General features: G+C 36.9%; 1 protein-coding gene across 1 annotated transcript; it reads left to right on the forward strand.

The window, feature by feature from the left end:
• The first annotated feature begins 7,939 nt into the window (after positions 1–7,939).
• Positions 7,940–9,770, forward strand: LOC132556691 (putative uncharacterized protein DDB_G0286901). Its single transcript, XM_060221126.1, has 2 exons — positions 7,940–8,659; positions 8,901–9,770. Exons 1-2 carry the CDS (start codon positions 7,940–7,942, stop codon positions 9,768–9,770), a joined length of 1,590 nt encoding a protein of 529 aa, XP_060077109.1.
• Positions 9,771–20,780: the final 11,010 nt, after the last annotated feature.

Here is a 20,780-nt window from a genome sequence, read left to right on the forward strand (position 1 = left end):
GCTCGGAATTACGACACTCATCAATTGTACAGCAGTGACTTGTTTTGTTTCATTTATCCGATCGGTAAATTTGGCAAAAATATGCAAAGTGCATCTTAATGAGATTTTGAACAAGTCATTGAAATGCACGAAGTTCGAGTACAAAATCCGCCGACATCAGTGTTATATGGGATGTTGTAAAGCTTACTGTTCAGCAATAATGGACACATTATCAATATGATACTACACTACATTTTTATTCCGAAATATTTACGAATTGTATCCATTAATGAACCCGAATTCAGTGACCTTTTCTATTTTTGTTCCTTGGTACAAGACAAAGTGTAACATTAGGCCGTGGTGATACCAGCCGATAGCTGAAAGTTCCAGACGTGGGCTTCAAAGCGAAAACGGCTTATCAGATCCTGTCTCCGTCGCCAGAAACCGATTGGTAGTATGGATTGGTCAATTACGACTGGGAACCTGTGATGTTACAATGGGTTTTTTTCTCCCCCTAGGTGACGATTACAATCACGTCATTGCGTCGACGAAACGCTCCCGCGCGCGCGAGACTCGATAACCAATTGAGCAGACGACAATAGAAGTAAAGTGTTTTATTTTCCAATAATTCTTCGACGAAAACATAATTATCAGGTGTAGTGTAAAGCAAACAATGTGTATATCTTCAACAATCGTTAATTGCGTTCATAAAACCTTTCGTGGTTTTCTATCCGAACGCGAGTATGTCTCCCGGAGCCACTCCGGGACATGGATCCGCCCTCTTCTTGGACTGTTTACCGGTATAATTCCGGATTCGAAGCTGAACGGATACTTGTTTCCCAATCGAACAATGAAACCAATCAAATGCATGATGTAATTTTGTCGAAAGCACGTATATTTTTCTGCTGAACAAATACACTTCACTGTAAACTAGATAATGTAACACTTTCTAATGGGGTTTTCAAGGACTTATCAACAAACTACGTAATTGTTACGGGGCGTATTTCTTCTGGACGGTGGTATTTCATTGTAATTGATGAAGATGTCGGATACCAGTGTACAAGTACATATCACAGTGAAGTCTGTACCGAAAGAACCCAGATGAACTAAGCATAAGTTTATTTTCGTTCTTTTAAAAGAATTCTTTAAAATACGTTTCTCGTCAGCAAACATGAGGTGCGTGTTCCGAATTTCCAAACCCGAGGCGGTCGTGATTGTGTGACTTTTCCTCAATTGCACTGGATGGCTGGATGGAAAGCGACGGTCCTCACGGATGATGTTTAGCGAGGCCACCAGCTTCTACAAGGATACCCAGCCTGGTGACGGGGTGAACAAACAAATATTTACTCAATGAATATACCAATATACCACTTTTATGTAATTCTTTTGGGATTTTTTTCTTATTTTTTCATCACTTTAAACATGACAATGACAATACATGTATCTCCGAACTCACCAATGTAATACTTTGTAGAATTTTTACACATATCATGTGATTTATTGTGACGTCAGGGTTACATGATGAAATGGTCTCACACACTCACAGACTGCATAGTGACGTAACCATGAAGATCATTGATATAGAGCCGAAATGATTTAAAGTGTCCCTTTTCCACAATATTTGTCTGAAAATCGATCATGTGATATTTGATATGTGGTCTATGAAAAACTTGTCAGACTTGTTTCATTAATAACACACGTCACACAACACAAACGCTAGACACCACTTCTAACACACGTCACACAACACAAACACTAAACATCACTTCTAACACACGTCACACAACACAAGCACTAAACACCACTTCTAGCACACGTCACACAACACAAACGCTAAACACAACTTCTAACACACGTCATACAACACAAACGCTAGACACCACTTCTAACACACGTCACACAACACAAACACTAAACATCACTTCTAACACACGTCATACAACACAAGCACTAAACACCACTTCTAACACACGTCACACAACACAAACGCTAAACACAACTTCTAACACACGTCACACAACACAAACGCTAGACACCACTTCTAACACACGTCACACGTCACAAACACTAAACACCAATTTAACACACGTCACACACACAAGCACTAAACACCACTTCTAACACACAACACAACACACGTCACACAACACAACACTAAACACCACTTCTAGCACACGTCACACAACACAAACGCTAAACACAACTTCTAACACACGTCATACAACACACGCTAGACACCACTTCTAACACACGTCACACAACACAAACACTAAACATCACTTTAACACACTAACACACAAGCACTAAACACCACTTCTAACACACGTCACACAACACAAACGCTAAACACAACTTCTAACACACGTCACACAACACAAACGCTAGACACCACTTCTAACACACGTCACACGTCACAAACACTAAACACCAATTCTAACACACGTCACACAACACAAGCACTAAACACCACTTCTAACACACGTCACACAACACAAACGCTAAACACAACTTCTAACACACGTCACACAACACAAACGCTAGACACCACTTCTAACACACGTCACACAACACAAACGCTAGACACAATTTCTAACACACGTCACACAACACAAACACTAAACTCCACTACTAACACACGTCACACGTCACAAACACTAAACACCAATTCTAACACACGTCACACAACACAAGCACACGTCACACAACACAAACGCTAGACACCACTTCTAATACACTTCACACAGCACAAACGCTAGACACAACTTCTAACACACGTCACACAACACAAACACTAAAACACCACTTCTAACACACGTCACACAAACACTAAACACCACTTCTAACACACGTCACACAACACAAAAGCTAGACACAACTTCTAACACAAGTCACACAACACAAACGCTAAACACCACTTCTAACACACGTCACACGACACAAACGCTAGACACAACTTCTAACACACGTCACACAACACAAACACTAAAACACCACTTCTAACACACGTCACACAAACACTAAACACCACTTCTAACACACGTCACACAACACAAAAGCTAGACACCACTTCTAACACAAGTCACACAACACAAACGCTAAACACCACTTCTAACACACGTCACACGACACAAACGCTAGACACAACTTCTAACACACGTCACACAACACAAACACTAAAACACACTAACACACGTCACACAAACACTAAACACCACTTCTAACACACGTCACACAACACAAAAGCTAGACACCACTTCTAACACAAGTCACACAACACAAACGCTAAACACCACTTCTAACACACGTCACACGACACAAACACTAGACACAACTTCTAACATACGTCACACAACACAAACGCTAGACACCACTTCTAACACACGTCACACAACACAAACACTAAACACAACTTTAAGCACACAAGTAATACTATACCACGTTGTAGTTATTCTCATTACCAGAAGTCTACTTACCTTCTCGTGAAGAATATGTGAATCATGCCAATGAGATCATTTGAATACGACATGTACATGAAAGCATGCCGATGGAAGCCTATTTACACGAAATCCATCATTTTTTTCAATAACGGAATTGATCACATGACCTTCCTTCCTTCATGAAATTTAACAATAAGTCATTCTGTCTACTAGATATATACCAAATCACGTGTTCACATGAATAAAAATACTGAGTGATATAGACATGCTCGCATGACGTTCTTAATAAGAAAGGAATGAAAATGATAAAAATTGTCCCCAATAGCCTTAATTTCAAAAGAATGTGGCAGTATAGTTTCTAAATTAAGTATGTTATCAAAACATCTTAACATCAGTGGAACCGAAAACTAGAAACTGCATTAAATTGGCAAAGTTATGTTTAACATGACCAATCGTGTAAAAGTGTAATAAATTACATGACCTGCTTTCCATGTATCGCCAAAAGTACAAGCAGGGCACACGACACGGCTGACATCCCATGTAGACTCAGAATCTCCTAGTCAAACGTAGATCTGATAATGGCGTCCCGATTGATCTCATTGATGAGACGCCATGTGTTCAGGAATGTTCGATCATTTCTATGTACCTGTTTTGTAAATGTACATCGCTTGATGTATAATGTATACGCCAAGTTTTGAAATACGGAAATACGGGAGAACCAAACGAGGCCTCTTTTCAGCATTACTACATATGTGACAATTATTTAATCCAAAGGAATTAGAGGAGATTTACACAGCGGATGTTCGTTGCGTGCATGTTTGAAAACCCCCGTCAACAAACGAATTTGTATCCTTACGTGGTACACTTGTTATTCTAGCACGCTATTGACGTCTACAACGGGCGACTTCTGCAAAGAGTTTACGACGTTTTTCGAACGTTTTTTAGAAGTTCGAAGAGCAATGGAGAGCAATACTGATTACTATACCGGTTGAACCGAGACTTGACTCACATTTTGAAAAGAAAACGCGAAAGAAAAGTTGGTCAGAATACGGCGTGAAATATTTTATAATGAATCATATAGTAAGTGAAAACCACAACAAAAACCTTCTCTCATTCTTTTTTACCAGTAACTGTTAAGAGAATTAGAATTCTTACTGAAACGAGAGTTAAACGAGAACTCAATGCTTAAGTTATCATATATTAGAAAACAAGACTCTATAGTTGAGATGCTCGATATTCTGGACACGTAGCTGTTGACTAGGGCAAGAATCCGTTTGCTCTGATGACAGTTTTCACTGAAACTTCACTGAATTTCGTCCTGTTGGGAGAGCCTAGTCCACGATTTTAAATAGAATAGCTTATGTTGGATCACTCGGCCCCACTCAGAGGATGTTTGACTGAAGAGGGAGAAGTGATATGTTACACAACGTCGTGTCTGTTTATACAGCACTTAAATAAATAAGCATTCTATATTTTTTTCGCATTTAATTTACATCTGCATTCTTTTGTCACGTGAGCAGCTTTTGTAACAAAGATTATTTCTTACTTTTATCGGTGGCGTGCATTTTTCTAATTACAAAATTATACAATCAGCCCACTGCATTTGGTATTCTTAGCAATGAAAATATGTAGTGGTACGTGCGCACGTGCTTTGCAAAACGAAGCGTTTCGTTTGCAGCAAAACGATAACTGCAAAAGCGAAGTACAAAATAAGGAATAAATGCGAACCACACACAGTAAGATGTTTCATGTATCTCCCCTTTGTTTCCGGTTGTTACATACAAAGTCTATCTATCGTTCAAATTATTTTAGCTTGATCTCTGCAAATGAAAACTTACTGTTCATTTCAACAATTTTTATTGATCAATTGACTGGACCACAGACTGAAAAGCTATATTGATAAATGTATCAATTGATTGGACCACAGACTAAAAAGCCTATATTGATAAATATATCAATTGATTGGACCACAGGTTGGAAACCTGTATTGATTGGACCACAGGTTGGAAACCTGTATTGATTGGACCACAGGTTGGAAACCTGTATTGATTGGACCACAGGTTGGAAACCTGTATTGATTGGACCACAGGTTGGAAACCTATATTGATTGGACCACAGGTTGGAAACCTATATTGATTGGACCACAGGTTGGAAACCTATATTGATTGGACCACAGGTTGGAAACCTATATAAGTCTCCTTTAAAAAAAGTTACCGTTCTATTTATTCCTACACTTTACAATGGCTTCAGTGGGATTATGTTGATTATGTGTGAGTGAGAGTATTTCACTAACGAGGGGGTATCTGAGGGGAATATGCATTGTGATGATGAGGGGGTATCTGTGGGAACAGTCATTGTGATAATGAGGGGTTATCTGTGGGAACAGCCATTGTGATAATGAGGGGGTATCTGTGGGAACAGCCATTGTGATAATGAGGGGGTATCTGTGGGAACAGCCATTGTGATAATGAGGGGGTATCTGTGGGAACAGCCATTGTGATAATGAGGGGGTATCTGTGGGAACAGCCATTGTGATAATGAGGGGGTATCTGTGGGAACAGGCATTGTGATAATGAGGGGGTATCTGTGGGAACAGGCATTGTGATAATGAGGGGGTATCTGTGGGAACAGTCATTGTGATAATGAGGGGTTATCTGTGGGACCGTGGGAACAGGCATTGTGATAATGAGGGGTTATCTGCGGGACTGTGGGAACAGTCATTGTGATAATGAGGGGTTATCTGTGGGACTGTGGGAACAGGCATTGTGATAATGAGGGGTTATCTGTGGGACTGTGGGAACAGGCATTGTGATAATGAAGGATTATCTGTGGGACTGTTGGAACAGTCATTGTGATAATGAGGGGTTATCTGTAGGAACAGGCATTGTGATAATGAGGGGTTATCTGCGGGACTGTGGGAACAGTCATTGTGATAATGAGGGGTTATCTGTGGGACTGTGTGAACAGGCATTGTGATAATGAGGGGTTATCTGTGGGAACAGGCATTGTGATAATGAAGGATTATCTGTGGGACTGTTGGAACAGTCATTGTGATAATGAGGGGTTATCTGTGGGAACAGTCATTGTGATAATGAGGGGTTATCTGCGGGACTGTGGGAACAGTCATTGTGATAATGAGGGGTTATCTATGGGAACAGGCATTGTGATAATGAGGGGTTATCTGTTGGAACAGGCATTGTGATAATGAGGGGTTATCTGTGGGAACAGCCATTGTGATAATGAGGGGGTATCTGTGGGAACAGGCATTGTGATAATGAGGGGTTAACTGTGGGAACAGGCATTGTGATAATGAGGGGTTATCTGTGGGAACAGGCAGGCATTGTGATAATGAGGGGTTATCTGTTGGAACAGGCATTGTGATAATGAGGGGTTATCTGTGGGAACAGCCATTGTGATAATGAGGGGGTATCTGTGGGAACAGGCATTGTGATAATGAGGGGTTAACTGTGGGAACAGGCATTGTGATAATGAGGGGTTATCTATGGGAACAGGCATTGTGATAATGAGGGGTTATCTGTTGGAACAGGCATTGTGATAATGAGGGGTTATCTGTGGGAACAGGCATTGTGATAATGAGGGGTTAACTGTGGGAACAGGCATTGTGATAATGAGGGGTTAACTGTGGGAACAGGCATTGTGATAATGATGGGTTAACTGTGGGAACAGGCGTTGTGATAATGATGGGTGAACTGTGGGAACAGGCATTGTGATAATGAGGGGTTAACTGTGGGAACAGGCATTGTGATAATGATGGGACATTTTGACAACAAAGGTTGATCTATTTGTGATAATGATGGAGCCTTTTTGAACTGTGGGAACAGGCATTGTGATAATGAGGGGTTAACTGTGGGAACAGGCATTGTGATAATGATGGGTTAACTGTGGGAACAGGCGTTGTGATAATGAGCGGTTATCTGTGGGAACAGCCATTGTAATAATGGAGGGTTATCTATAGCTGCAGCCATTTTGATTGTTGGAGGACATTTTGACAACAAAGGTTGATCTATTTGTTTTCGATTCCGGAGCCTTTTTGTTTGGTAGGAAATAATAAAGTATATGATATATATGTCTGTAGTTAACGCTTATAACGGTGTATGAACTACTGTACAGATAATATATATATACAGAAGGGTAGGAATGAGGGCAACACTGAATGACGGCAACACTGTACAGAAGAAGGGTAGGAATGACGGCAACACTGTACAGAATAAGGGTGGGAATGACGGCAACACTGTACAGAAGAAGGGTAGGAATAACGCAACAGTGTACAGAAGAAGGGTAGGAATGACGGCAACACTGTACAGAAGAAGGGTAGGAATGACGGCAACACTGTACAGAATAAGGGTAGGAATGACGGCAACACTGTACAGAAGAAGGGTAGGAATGACGGCAACACTGTACAGAAGAAGGGTAGGAATGACGGCAACACTGTACAAAAGAGTAGGAATGACGGCAACACTGTACAGAAGAAGGGTAGGAATGACGGCAACACTGTACAGTAGATGGGTAGGAATGACGGCAACACTGTACAGAAGAAGGGTAGTAGGAATGGCAGCAACACTGTACAGAAGAAGGGTAGGAATGACGGCAACACTGTACAGAAGAAGGGTAGGAATGACGGCAACACTGTACAGAATAAGGGTGGGAATGACGGCAACACTGTACAGAATAAGGGTGGGAATGACGGCAACACTGTACAGAAGAAGGGTAGGAATGACGGCAACACTGTACAGAAGAAGGGTAGGAATGACGGCAACACTGTACAGAAGAAGGGTAGGAATGACGGCAACACTGTACAGAAGAAGGGTAGGAATGACGGCAACACTGTACAGAAGAAGGGTAGGAATGACGGCAACACTGTACAGAAGAAGGGTAGGAATGACGGCAACACTGTACAGAAGATGGGTAGGAATGACGGCAACACTGTACAGAAGAAGGGTAGGAATGACGGCAACACTGTACAGAAGATGGGTAGGAATGACGGCAACAGCGCACAGAATAAGGATGGGAATGACGACAACACTGTACAGAAGGGTAGGAATAATGGCAACACTGTACAGAAGGGTAGGAATGACGGCAACACTGTACAGAAGAAGGGTAGGAATGACGGCAACACTGTACAGAAGAAGGGTAGGAATGACGGCAACACTGTACAGAAGAAGGGTAGGAATGACGGCAACAGTGTACAGAAGGGTAGGAATGACGGTAACACTGTACAGAAGGTAGGAATGACGGCAACACTGTACAGAAGAAGGGTAGGAATGACGGCAACACTGTACAGAAGAAGGGTAGGAATGACGGCAACACTGTACAGAAGGGTAGGAATGACGGCAACACTGTACAGAAGAAGGGTAGGAATGACGGCAACACTGTACAGAAGAAGGGTAGGAATGACGGCAACACTGTACAGAAGAAGGGTAGGAATGACGGATTAAGGGTAGGAATGACGGCAACAATGTACAGAATAAGCGTGGGAATGACGGCAACACTGTACAGAAGAAGGGTAGGAATGACGGCAACACTGTACAGAAGATGGGTAGGAATGACGGCAACACTGTACAGAAGATGGATAGGAATGACGGCAACACTGTACAGAAGAAGGGTAGGAATGACGGCAACACTGTACAGAATAAGGGTGGGAATGACGGCAACACTGTACAGAAGAAGGGTAGGAATGACGGCAACACTGTACAAAAGAAGGGTAGGAATGACGGCAACACTGTACAGAAGAAGGGTAGGAATGACGGCAACACTGTACAGAAGATAGGTAGGAATGACGGCAACACTGTACAGAAGAAGGGTAGGAATGACGGCAACACTGTACAGAAGAAGAGTAGGAATGACGGCAACAGTGTACAGAAGAAGGGTAGGAATGACGGCAACACTGTACAGAAGAAGGGTAGGAATGACGGCAACACTGTACAGAAGAAGGGTAGAAATGACGGCAACACTGTACAGAAGATGGGTAGGAATAACGGCAACACTGTACAGAAGAAGGGTAGTAGGAATGGCAGCAACACTGTACAGAAGAAGGGTAGGAATGACGGCAATACTGTACAGATTAAGGGTAGGAATGACGGCAACACTGTACAGAAGAAGGGTAGGAATGACGGCAACACTGTACAGAAGATGGGTAGGAATGACGGCAACACTGTACAGAAGATGGGTAGGAATGACGGCAACACTGTACAGAAGAAGGGTAGGAATGACGGCAACACTGTACAGAAGAAGGGTAGGAATGACGGCAACACTGTACAGAAGGGTAGGAATGACGGCAACACTGTACAGAAGAAGGGTAGGAATGACGGCAACTGTGTCACAGAAGATGGGTAGGAATGACGGCAACAGTGTACAGAAGATGGGTAGGAATGACGGCAACATTGTCCAGAGTTCTACCTGCAGGACTGAGGCCGTGTGGATGGGTAGAGGGAGGGTGTGGGATGAAAAATGGAGCAGAAATTATCCGCGAAACATAAAGCGAGTTCTATCTTTCGCTATAAAATGGAAGTAAGTAAATCGGCTAATTCTATAATTGGTTTGTGGGTAGATGTCTATCGTACGGTTTAGAGTCTCATCGTACATAACGATAAAACCAACAATTCTCAGAGACAGACGTCAGAATTGCTACAAATTCGTGATAGTTCAAGCATTACGCCAACCATTTACATTAATGACCACCAATTTTGTTATCACTTCCTGTTCTACCGGAAGTCAATTTTAGGTATGGCACAATCATATTAAGATACAAATAATGGATTTTTGAGTTAGTCGAAATTCATGTCAACTAAATGGATTTTGGAGCGTGATCATTGCGTATTTATCTGTTAGGAAGGCTTAAAAACATTCAGAATAGCTTTAAGGAATTTCCGAAAGATTTAGCCGAGAACTAATTGATAATGCAGTGGAATTGATTCTAATGCTGTTAAAACAATTTTAGTCGCTGTTTGAAAAATGGCGGAGGTTATTATCGGAGCGAGGGATTAAGTGGTCCACAATTGAAGTCGCCCCAGGTTAGGAGATAGTAGTTCGTCATTAACATGAAAGACCGACTTGATTCTAAAAACCTCGAGAGATTAAAGTGGTGGTGTTTTCATGTTCAAAGGAAAACAAATTTAAAAAAGGAAGATAATTCATGAATTTTGGATTTCTTTGAATAATCAAAAGCAACAGTAAGATTAATGTGATGTTTATTTATTATCATGTGGTGCTCATGGAATGGTTTCTACCGATTTTACTCTACCCTTTATTTAATAATTTCGGCTCCTTTTCTCTTTCGTTGAATTTCTTCGTGTTCAATAAATAATTACAATAACACGTGATGATCAATATAATGGTGAGTTTCGTTTCGTTTAAAATCGATCCTTAAAATATGTAAATTGTACATGAATGCACGTTCACGCGTTTACCTACCACAGAAAAATACAAATCTTAGCATGCATTGTCGATTTCTTGCTGATTTCTGTTAAAAGTTCTATTTCATTTCATGAAGGAAATATTTTATACATATCTATATATGCAGATAAAAATATCTCTTTTCGTTTAAACATGTGTTCAGATTTTCGTTGTGATTATTCAGGTAAAATTATTGTGCTATTAACAATAGCGATGAACACGAAAACGTCGACATAAACAAATGAGTCGAAGTCCCTTGAACTTCGAAACATCGAAGTTTGATTATATGAAATTTTCTTAGCTTGTCAAAATTGTTAAACGAATTTTAAATTTTCAAGTTTGAATTGAATTTTGCAGCCAAAGAACAACATAGTTAATACATTTAATTCACAATTTGAATTAACGTCACGAAAATAAAAACTGTAAAATATCTTGTATACATTTAACCATTGACGTCTGTCAGATTGCATTTATTGTCAATATGACCGTGCCGGCTCTTCATTCGGAAAAAAATGGCGGCGTCACGTCACTTCGAGTTAAAAGTGAACGAACAGCCTGAAAATGATGAGCCGGCGAAGAAGCTTGGTGTAGCCGTATTGGTTTGGACATTTACATTCATGTTTTGTCTGAGTGAGTTTAAAGGAAGAGGATTATCGCTTGCAGAAAGGGGCTCCGATGAAACACATGCTACGGTTTGTGAGGAAACTGCTTGTGGGGGATCTCGAAACTGTCGCTGCGTGATCGGTAACTGGAAAAAATATTAATGCGCACTCTCTGAACTGCATCTACAATACTGTGAATGCAGTCCAGATTAATATAGACATAATGGGTGACCACAGAGCAAAATGTAAATATATTGGTATACTCGCGTGTTTATATTGTGTATCTGTATATATTGTGTACCTGTATATACTGTGTATCTGTATATATTGTGTACCTATACATATTGTGTATCTGTATATATTGTGTATATGTATATATCGTGTACCTGTATATATTGTGTATCTGTATATATTGTGTACCTATATATAGTGTGTATCTGTATATATTGTGTACCTGTATATATTGTGTATCTGTATATATTGTGTACCTGTATATATTGTGTACCTGTTTCCCAGCTTGTATATATTGTGTACCTGTATATATTGTGTATCTGTATATATTGTGTACCTGTATATTGTGTACCTGTTTCCCAGCTTGTATATATTGTGTACCTGTATATATTGTGTACCTGTATATATTGTGTACCTGTATATAGTGTGTATCTGTATATATTGTGTATCTGTATATATGGTGTATCTGTATATATTGTGTACTTGTATATATTGTGTACCTGTATATAGTGTGTATCTGTATATATGGTGTATCTGTATATATTGTGTATCTGTATATATTGTGTACCTGTATATATTGTGTATCTGTATATATTGTGTACCTGTATATATTGTGTATCTGTATACAGGCTTGTATATATTGTGTATCTATATATTGTGTACCTGTATATATTGTGTACATGTTTCCCAGCTTGTATATATTGTGTACCTGTATATATTGTGTATCTGTATATATTGTGTACCTGTATATATTGTGTACCTGTTTCCCAGCTTGTATATATTGTGTACCTGTATATATTGTGTACCTGTATATATTGTGTATCTGTATATATTGTGTATCTGTATATATTGTGTACCTGTTTCCCAGCTTGTATATATTGTGTACCTGTATATATTGTGTACCTATATATAGTGTGTATCTGTATATATTGTGTATCTGTATATATTGTGTATCTGTATATATTGTGTACCTGTTTCCCAGCTTGTATATATTGTGTACCTGTATATATTGTGTACCTGTATATATTGTGTACCTGTATATATTGTGTATCTGTATATATTGTGTATATATTGTGTACCTGTATATATTGTGTATATATTGTGTACCTGTATATATTGTGTACCTGTATATATTGTGTATCTGTATATATTGTGTATCTGTATATATTGTGTACCTGTATATATTGTGTATCTGTATATATTGTGTACCTGTATATATTGTGTATCTGTATATATGTATATATTGTGTACCTGTATATATTGTGTACCTGTATATATTGTGTACCTGTATATATTATATCTGTATATATTGTGTATCTGTATATATTGTGTATCTGTATATATTGTGTATCTGTATATATTGTGTACCTGTATATATTGTGTATCTGTATATATTGTGTATCTGTATATATTGTGTACCTGTATATATTGTGTACCTGTTTCCCAGCTTGTATATATTGTGTACCTGTATATATTGTGTATCTGTATATATTGTGTACCTGTATATTGTGTACCTGTTTCCCAGCTTGTATATATTGTGTACCTGTATATATTTTGTACCTGTTTCCCAGCTTGTATATATTGTGCACCTGTATATATTGTGTATCTGTATATATTGTGTACCTGTATATATTGTGTACCTGTATATATTGTGTTCCTGTTTCCCAGCTTGTATATATTGTGTACCTGTATATATTGTGTACCTGTTTCCCAGCTTGTATATATTGTGTACCTGTATATATTGTGTACCTGTATATATTGTGTATCTGTATATATTGTGTACCTGTATATATTGTGTATCTGTATACAGGCTTGTATATATTGTGTATCTACATATTGTGTACCTGTATATATTGTGTATCTGTATATATTGTGTACCTGTTTCCCAGCTTGTATATATTGTGTACCTGTATATATTGTGTATCTGTATATATTGTGTACCTGTATATATTGTGTACCTGTATATATTGTGTACCTGTATATATTGTGTATCTGTATATATTGTGTACCTGTATATATTGTGTATCTGTATATATTGTGTATATATTGTGTACCTGTATATATTGTGTACCTGTATATATTGTGTATCTGTATATATTGTGTACCTGTATATATTGTGTATCTGTATATATGGTGTACCTGTATATATTGTGTACCTGTATATATTGTGTACCTGTATATATTGTGTATCTGTATATATTGTGTACCTGTATATATTGTATATGGTGTACTTGTATATATTGTGTACCTGTATATATTGTGTACCTGTATATATTGTGTACCTGTATATATTGTGTACCTGTATATATTGTGTATCTGTATATATTGTGTACCTGTATATATTGTGTATCTGTATATATTGTGTATCTGTATATATGTGTGTATATATTGTGTATCTGTATATATTGTGTACCTGTATATATTGTGTAACTGTATATATTGTGTAACTGTATATATTGTGTACCTGTATATATATTGTGTATATATCTGTATATATTGTGTACCTGTATATATTGTGTATCTGTATATATTGTGTACCTGTATATATTGTGTATCTGTATATATGGTGTACTTATATATATTGTGTACCTGTATATATTGTGTACCTGTATATATTGTGTATCTGTATATATTGTGTACCTGTATATATTGTGTATCTATATATATTGTGTACCTGTATATATTGTGTATCTGTATATATTGTGTATCTGTATATATTGTGTACCTGTATATATTGTGTATCTGTATATATTGTGTATATATTGTGTACCTGTATATCTTGTGTACCTGTATATATTGTGTATCTGTATATATTGTGTACCTGTATATATTGTGTATCTGTATATATGTATATATTGTGTACCTGTATATTGTGTACCTGTATATATTGTGTACCTGTATATATTGTGTATCTGTATATATTGTGTACCTGTATATATTGTGTATCTGTATATATTGTGTATCTGTATATATTGTGTACTTGTATATATTGTGTACCTGTATATATTGTGTATCTGTATATATTGTGTATCTGTATATATTGTGTACCTGTATATATTGTGTATCTGTATACAGGCTTGTATATATTGTGTATCTATATATTGTGTACCTGTATATATTGTGTATCTGTATATATTGTGTACCTGTTTCCCAGCTTGTATATATTGTGTACCTGTATATATTGTGTATCTGTATATATTGTGTACCTGTATATATTGTGTACCTGTATATATTGTGTATCTGTATATATTTTGTACCTGTATATATTGTGTATCTGTATATATTGTGTACCTGTATATATTGTGTATCTGTATATATTGAGTATATTATGTGTACCTGTATATATTGTGTACCTGTATATATTGTGTATCTGTATATATTGTGTACCTGTATATATTGTGTATGTGTATATATGGTGTACCTGTATATATGGTGTACCTGTATATATTGTGTACCTGTATATATTGTGTATCTGTATATATTGTGTATCTGTATATATTGTGTATCTGTATATATTGTGTATATATGGTGTACTTGTATATATTGTGTACCTGTATATATTGTGTATCTGTATATATTGTGTACCTGTATATATTGTGTACCTGTATATATTGTGTATCTGTATATATTGTGTATCTGTATATATTGTGTATATATTGTGTATCTGTATATATTGTGTACCTGTATATATTGTGTACCTGTATATATTGTGTATCTGTATATACTGTGTATATATTGTGTAACTGTATATATTGTGTACCTGTATATATTGTGTATCTGTATATATTGTGTACCTGTATATATTGTGTATCTGTATATATTGTGTACCTGTATATATTGTGTATCTGTATATATTGTGTATATCTTGTGTATCTGTATATATTGTGTACCTGTATATATTGTGTATCTATATATATTGTGTACCTGTATATATTGTGTATCTGTATATATGGTGTACTTGTATATATTGTGTACCTGAATATATTGTGTATCTGTATATATTGTGTATCTGTATATATTGTGTACCTGTATATATTGTGTATCTGTATATATTGTGTATATATTGTGTACCTGTATATATTGTGTATCTGTATATATTGTGTACCTGTATATATTGTGTACCTGTATATATTGTGTATCTGTATATATGGTGTACTTGTATATATTGTGTATCTGTATATATTGTGTATCTGTATATATTGTGTATCTGTATATATTGTGTACATGTATATATTGTGTATCTGTATATATTGTGTATATATTGTGTATCTGTATATATTGTGTACCTGTATATATTGTGTATCTGTATATATTTTGTACCTGTATATATTGTGTATCTGTATATATTGTGTATCTGTATATATTGTGTATATATTGTGTATCTGTATATATTGTGTACCTGTATATATTGTGTATCTGTATATATTGTGTATCTGTATATATTGTGTATATATGGTGTACCTGTATATATTGTGTACCTGTTTCCCAGCTTGTATATATTGTGTACCTGTATATATTGTGTACCTGTATATATTGTGTACCTGTATATATTGTGTACCTATATATAGTGTGTATCTGTATATATTGTGTATCTGTATATATTGTGTACCTGTATATATTGTGTATCTGTATATATTGTGTACCTGTATATATTGTGTACCTGTTTCCCAGCTTGTATATATTGTGTACCTGTATATATTGTGTATCTGTATATATTGTGTATCTGTATATATTGTGTACCTGTATATATTGTGTATCTGTATATATTGTGTACCTGTATATATTGTGTATCTGTATATATTGTGTATCGGTATATATTGTGTATATATTGTGTATCTGTATATATTGTGTATCTGTATATATTGTGTATCTGTATATATTGTGTACCTGTATATATTGTGTACCTGTATATATTGTGTACCTGTATATATTGTATATCTGTATATATTGTGTACCTGTATATATGGTGTACTTGTATATATTGTGTATCTGTATATATTGTGTATCTGTATATATTGTGTACCTGTATATATTGTGTATCTGTATATATTGTGTATCTGTATATATTGTGTACCTGTATATATTGTGTACCTGTTTCCCAGCTTGTATATATTGTGTACCTGTATATATTGTGTACCTGTATATATTGTGTATCTGTATATATTGTGTATATATTGTGTACCTGTATATATTGTGTACCTGTATATATTGTGTACATACCTGTATACCACGAGTCTTTCCGCCATGTGTGTTTATGTCGCGAATGATATTGTTTCGATTTTCGAAATCATTTGGTTAAAAATTCTCTTCAAAATCTTCTGGCAACCTCAGTGGTTACAGTGGAACAAACACTTGTTTCTAAAACTGCATACTCTGGGGAGTTGTGTGTCGAGATCCAAGCATCAGGCGACAGCACATGTACAGGTAATTATGTTTGTGTTGACAGCTTGCTGATATCTGCACTAACAGTAACAAATTATCATCACACATACCTTAACGACCACATTGCGTGACAGAATAATATATACAAATTATCTCCTGCATTTATTGAACAGTATTTAGTTTTCTTCTTCATTTTTCCACGTGATATAGAGAACCAAAGTTGTCACTCAGAGTTACGTGTTATGAGATGCCGAATCAATGCCGGGTTAGAGAAGAAAAGTACCTGTTGTGCACGCTATATGACGTTTATTTGCTGAGGATGATTAGCTCGTGTGTCCAATGGTGTTTAAGATTACGGAATGTCTGGTCTTCCGACCCTAAACATTAATGGTGGACAGTAAGATTAACACTAATGACGAACAGGACCAACTGGGTTAGGTATCAGTCCAAATAATGGCAAACTATACAGATTTCTAATCTAAGATGTTGATCAATATCAGGAAGCTGACTGAGATCTCAATAACAACAGAGGTTCTGATAGCATAACACAACTATATCTAATCCAGATTCCGAATTGCCTTTGATACTGCAGTTATCAAAGTTATCAGTTGTCAATAACGTTTTAAAGCTGAATGAAATTCGTTTATCTGCCGAGTGTTTACAATAAAACAAAGTTAGTTTGTATAATTACTTATAGAAGTATGTTGCAGTGTGAAACCATGTATACAAAGACTATGGATTGTTTGCCGTTACCCACGGAATTCACTGTATTATTTCTACGTCATATAAGACTGGGGGAAGCTATTCTAGTACGACTTCGTCATGTTTCACTTCAGTTTATACAAAATTAAAAGGAAGTCGACACAGTGGTTGTAATCGAAATACTGACCCAATATTGACCTATCTTAAAATATGAAATATGGGCTCTCCTGTCATAATGACAGTCCTGTTCGATCACCTGTATTTTATTGTATAATCTTCACACTTGACACTTCTACTTGTAGGCTCCTATGCCACTTACTGTCGGAAACATTTGTGTAACACTCTTACAAACGACTTATCATTTGTAGTACAGTCACGCGGTTCACACAACCACTTGGGCCCTTACGGTTGTCAGAGAGGGTTCGAATCCAAACACCAACAGAATTTATTGTTTAATAGCTGATATAATATTTAAATGATACCAGGTTTTGCGAGGGTGAAGCATTTTGTTTGTAGAATGTTGGGTCGTTGGACACACCAACTCTAGTCCTGTTCGGACTAAATATTTAAACTGGCGGAGGTTAATTTATTTCCCATAACAATTGTTTATCTAAAAGATATTCTCTGTACACAACATTATCAACTGTTATAAAAATAAACTCCCTTTCAATAGCCCATGCAACGCATGTAATTATTATTTGTCATAACCTGTTTCAGGCTAGTAACCCGAGACATCTGAAGACTATAACTTTTTACAAGATACACTTTCTATATCCCACTCAGTGTAGGCTAATATCTCACTAAGTTAACAAACGATTGGTACATAAATCATAGCTAAATGATTAGATACATTTTTCACTGTGATTCAGGACATGAACATCAATAAAACAGAGGTCAGCATATTCTCCTTGCATCAACATCACTAACCATCTACTGAATTCTTGATTGAACTCAAGACCTCTGATTCTAAGCTAAAACACTTCTACTAAATACTTCACGGTGGCTTTTTTCTGCTTGAATGTGAACGCGCGATTCCCATTAGCTATTATATCAACCCTCTAATCATGTCGAAAACATTATAGTGACATTAAAAACCAAGAACTCTCTCTCCATCGCAGTTTATTTAGAGTACACACAAGTTAATTGTATACTCATTTCAATCAATCACAATACCACTTTTTACGGGGATCCTCGTCCGCCATCTTGGTATCGGAATCAATGCTAAATACGATAAGAACTGTTGTCCTCGGTTTTGGTACTCGTTTAAAAACTATTGGTCTGAAAATGAGGCGACGGATAACCTATATTGGAAATCCCGCGTCTCCCATGCTTTTCAACTTATACATGTTTACAATACCTGCTGCTTTAATAACATTTTGAAAATCATTCCGACCCCGAATCTCACCCAAAATACTCGCGTTGTTTTCCAATTGGATATGTGGTATAGGTCGCCATTACTTTGGGCGATAGACCTGACGTGACTGCTCCCGATGAATCCGCTTGCAATGTCAACAAGGGAGACGGTAAAATACGGTATACGCCATCATCGCGAGATTGGGTATTACAAAATAGTTCGAGTCTCATTATATCTATCCCTGGTCTCATCAACACACAGATTGCTAATGCATCGAAAGGCGTACTAAAATGTCGCCGGATGCGGTTGGAGACGGTTTTTACATCACGAGTTGATTCTTGGAATACCGTTGTTAAATCTCTCCAGTCCGTCATAAAAAACGTCGGTGGAATAAGGTTTGTGTGAAACATTTCTGAAATAGCAACACGTCTTTTGTAATTGAAATAGGGAATGTGTATGAGATTTTTACAATCATAGTCACAATGTAACAGTTTAGAATTCGATCGTTTATTTCACTATACTACCTATTTTACTTCAACTCTTTAAGTGCAACTTTAGAAGATTTGCTTCCATATGTTAAAAATAAAACTTAACTTCATACGGGAAATCCACAGAATAACAGACGAATTGATCAGTATCCAAAAAGTATTGCAATTTCTTGGTATAATGCAAAACTTGAAAAAAACCTAAAACTGCTGTTTTTCTTTCGAGCCGATATATATATATAGAGATATTTTGGATTAAGAATGGTGCATTTCCCCTCGTGTGCACATTCCATGTGTGCAGTGAACAGTTAACGGCATCCCCAGGTTGAAGCCAATATTTTCCTATTGTCTAATCAAGATTAAACATTTTAGTCATTTCTGCACACGAGCTGTAATGAATTTGATACAGAGCTTTGGCATGCCTGCCAGAACAGCGGGCAGCAAAATGCACGTGCATAATGGGTGTGGCCAATGGAGAGAAATCGATCTGACCAGAACAGGAAAATGTAAGATTACAAGAAACGGAGTAGGGTCTTCTCTCGTAACATACATTTTGGTACCGTCCCGAAACATAAGTGTTTCAACGATAATTTAATTATGTATCCAAGATACCATATATCTTCTTTAACAAAACAAATCACATTTTAATTGAGATTATGTAATGGGAAAATGATGTGTGCAATGTACACGTGTGCGTGTGGTCGGAAAAGGAACACCACAAATAATCATGCTGATATGCAAATTTGGTGATTCAGTGGATATTACTTCGAATGGAAAATGAAATTCAGTTCAACTTTAAAACATGCATAGGAATTTTTAACAACGTTAGATCCTAATTCCCGGTAAATCCATTACATAAATCTTCTAATATCGCAAAAATCAGACGTTATTTGTCACCTAGTAAATTAGACAAGCCCATTAAAAGAATCAATACAAGTCTATTAGATGAGACATTATACACGGGCTAAAACTCGAAAATCTCTGCTAACAGCTCCATCCAATCTCCTAATCTCTCCTAGAGATTATATTGGCTACCTTGTAGGACGAAAACTTGACCTTTCCGAGCACAAATGTCTGACTGGAACTGTAAATAGGTCATCTGTAATTGGCCGCCGGAGAACTGCCCCGTCATCTGACGTTGTCCACAAATTTACCGCAAAGACATCATTAGACTTAAGATTTAACGTCTTGGTGT

This window comes from Ylistrum balloti, unplaced genomic scaffold (assembly GCF_031769215.1).
Source record: "Ylistrum balloti isolate Yb309-2 unplaced genomic scaffold, AGI_CSIRO_Ybal_v1 Utg370584, whole genome shotgun sequence".
In the NCBI taxonomy this organism is placed as follows: domain Eukaryota; kingdom Metazoa; phylum Mollusca; class Bivalvia; order Pectinida; family Pectinidae; genus Ylistrum; species Ylistrum balloti.